The sequence below is a fragment of the Metschnikowia bicuspidata genome (genome assembly GCF_001664035.1).
Source record: "Metschnikowia bicuspidata var. bicuspidata NRRL YB-4993 chromosome Unknown METBIscaffold_2, whole genome shotgun sequence".
NCBI classification, from domain to species: Eukaryota; Fungi; Ascomycota; class Pichiomycetes; order Serinales; family Metschnikowiaceae; genus Metschnikowia; species Metschnikowia bicuspidata.
Genome location: NW_017387732.1, coordinates 775,533 through 776,912, shown reverse-complemented (window position 1 = coordinate 776,912; position 1,380 = coordinate 775,533). Strand labels below are relative to the sequence as shown.

The window sequence follows — 1,380 nt, the reverse complement described above, 5'->3', positions numbered from 1 at the left end:
TTCTCCAGGGCGCTGATTCCAGCGGAGGCATTCTCCAGGGCGCTGATTCCAGCGGAGGCATCCCCCCGCACGCCCAGGTCGTGCTTGAAGCGCGCGGGCAAGCCGTGGATCTCCGTGGACATGAGCCCCGGGAACTGGGCCTTCAACGCGTGCTCGAGCCGGCGGAAGTCCGAGTAGCGGCGCGCCACGAAGTGCGAGCGGTAGCTGGCGCGGCCCGCGTGCACCGTGCGGCGGGTCACCTGGAGCACGAAGCGGCAGCGCCCGGTGGGCGGGGCCTTGCGCGCGGGCGCCACGAGGCGGAGCAGGCTGAGCGCCCAGGCCACGCGGCCGGGCGGCGGCGCGTCCGCGTCCACGTCCACGGCCACGATGTTGACGCAGTAGTTGTTGGTGTACGTCATCTTCAGGTAGTCCGCGAGCCCGGCCGGCGCGTGGAACGCGGCGAGCGGCACCGTGACGGGCGCCGGCGCGCGCGCGAGCTTGTCGAGCTTGCCCTGGTCCGACGGCCTCAAGCGGGCCGCCAGCAAGTACGCGAGCTCGCGGCGCAGGCTGAGCATGGAGTTGTAGAAGAGGAGGAGCGAGCGCAGGAGCTGGCGGTTGGCCTGGCGGCGCTTGGTGCGGTGGCCCTTGCGGCGCGCCGCGCCCAGCACGTGCTTGGCGTTGAAGCTGTCCACAAACGGCTGCACGGTGTCCCGCCAGAACGCGGTCTGGTCGGTGTGCGGGTTCATGGCAATGAACGGGAACGAGGCCACGAAGCGGGCAAAGAAAAACCGCAAGAGCGGCACGGGCGCCGGCGGCTCACGTGCGGGCGCGGGCGCGGGGCGGAACGGCGGCCCTAGGCACGCGAGCCCGGCCGGGTTCAGGAATTCCTGGAGCTCTTTTTGGAGACACGCCTCCACGAGGAACTTCTTGAGGAAGTGCTCCTGCGTGGGGCTCAAGGCGCCGACGAACGCGAGGGCCGGGGGCATTTTCGGGCGCCGGAGACGGTGGCGGCGGTGTGCGGCGGCGAAAACGGCGCGTGGCGGCGGTGGCGGCGCGTGGGGCGGGGCCTGGAAAGTGTTTTGTAGAAAAAAGAGGGGGTACTTGGAGGTGTTTTTTTTGTGCGCCGGGCGAAATCCGGGGCAGCCGCGCGCACGCGTGCTTGTTGTTGCTGTGGCTCTGGAGGGAGTGGCTTGGGGGTGGGGCCTTGTGATGTGGCTTTGTGGATTTTTGGGCGGGATGTGCTGTGGGTTTATGGGGTTGTGGGTTTATGGGGTTGTGGGTTTATGGGTTTGTGGGTTAGGTGTTTTTAGGATGGACTGGGTGGTTATGTATTTGGGTGATGTATTATGGTGCGGTGGGCCTTCAGTGCTAATACCCCAGTTCTTGGGGAAGAAAGATGCA

The 1,380-nt window shown here is 67.1% G+C and overlaps 1 protein-coding gene across 1 annotated transcript in view; it reads right to left on the bottom strand.

The window, feature by feature from the left end:
• The window catches only part of METBIDRAFT_40599 (uncharacterized protein), a gene marked incomplete at both ends in the record, with an annotated part of 3,896 nt that extends 2,931 nt beyond the window's left edge, over positions 1–965 (bottom strand). The window contains one exon of the mRNA XM_018857294.1: positions 72–965. Coding sequence (XP_018712532.1) covers positions 72–965 — 894 coding nt within the window. The remainder of the gene's footprint in view (positions 1–71) is intronic.
• Between the last annotated feature and the right edge of the window lie 415 nt (positions 966–1,380).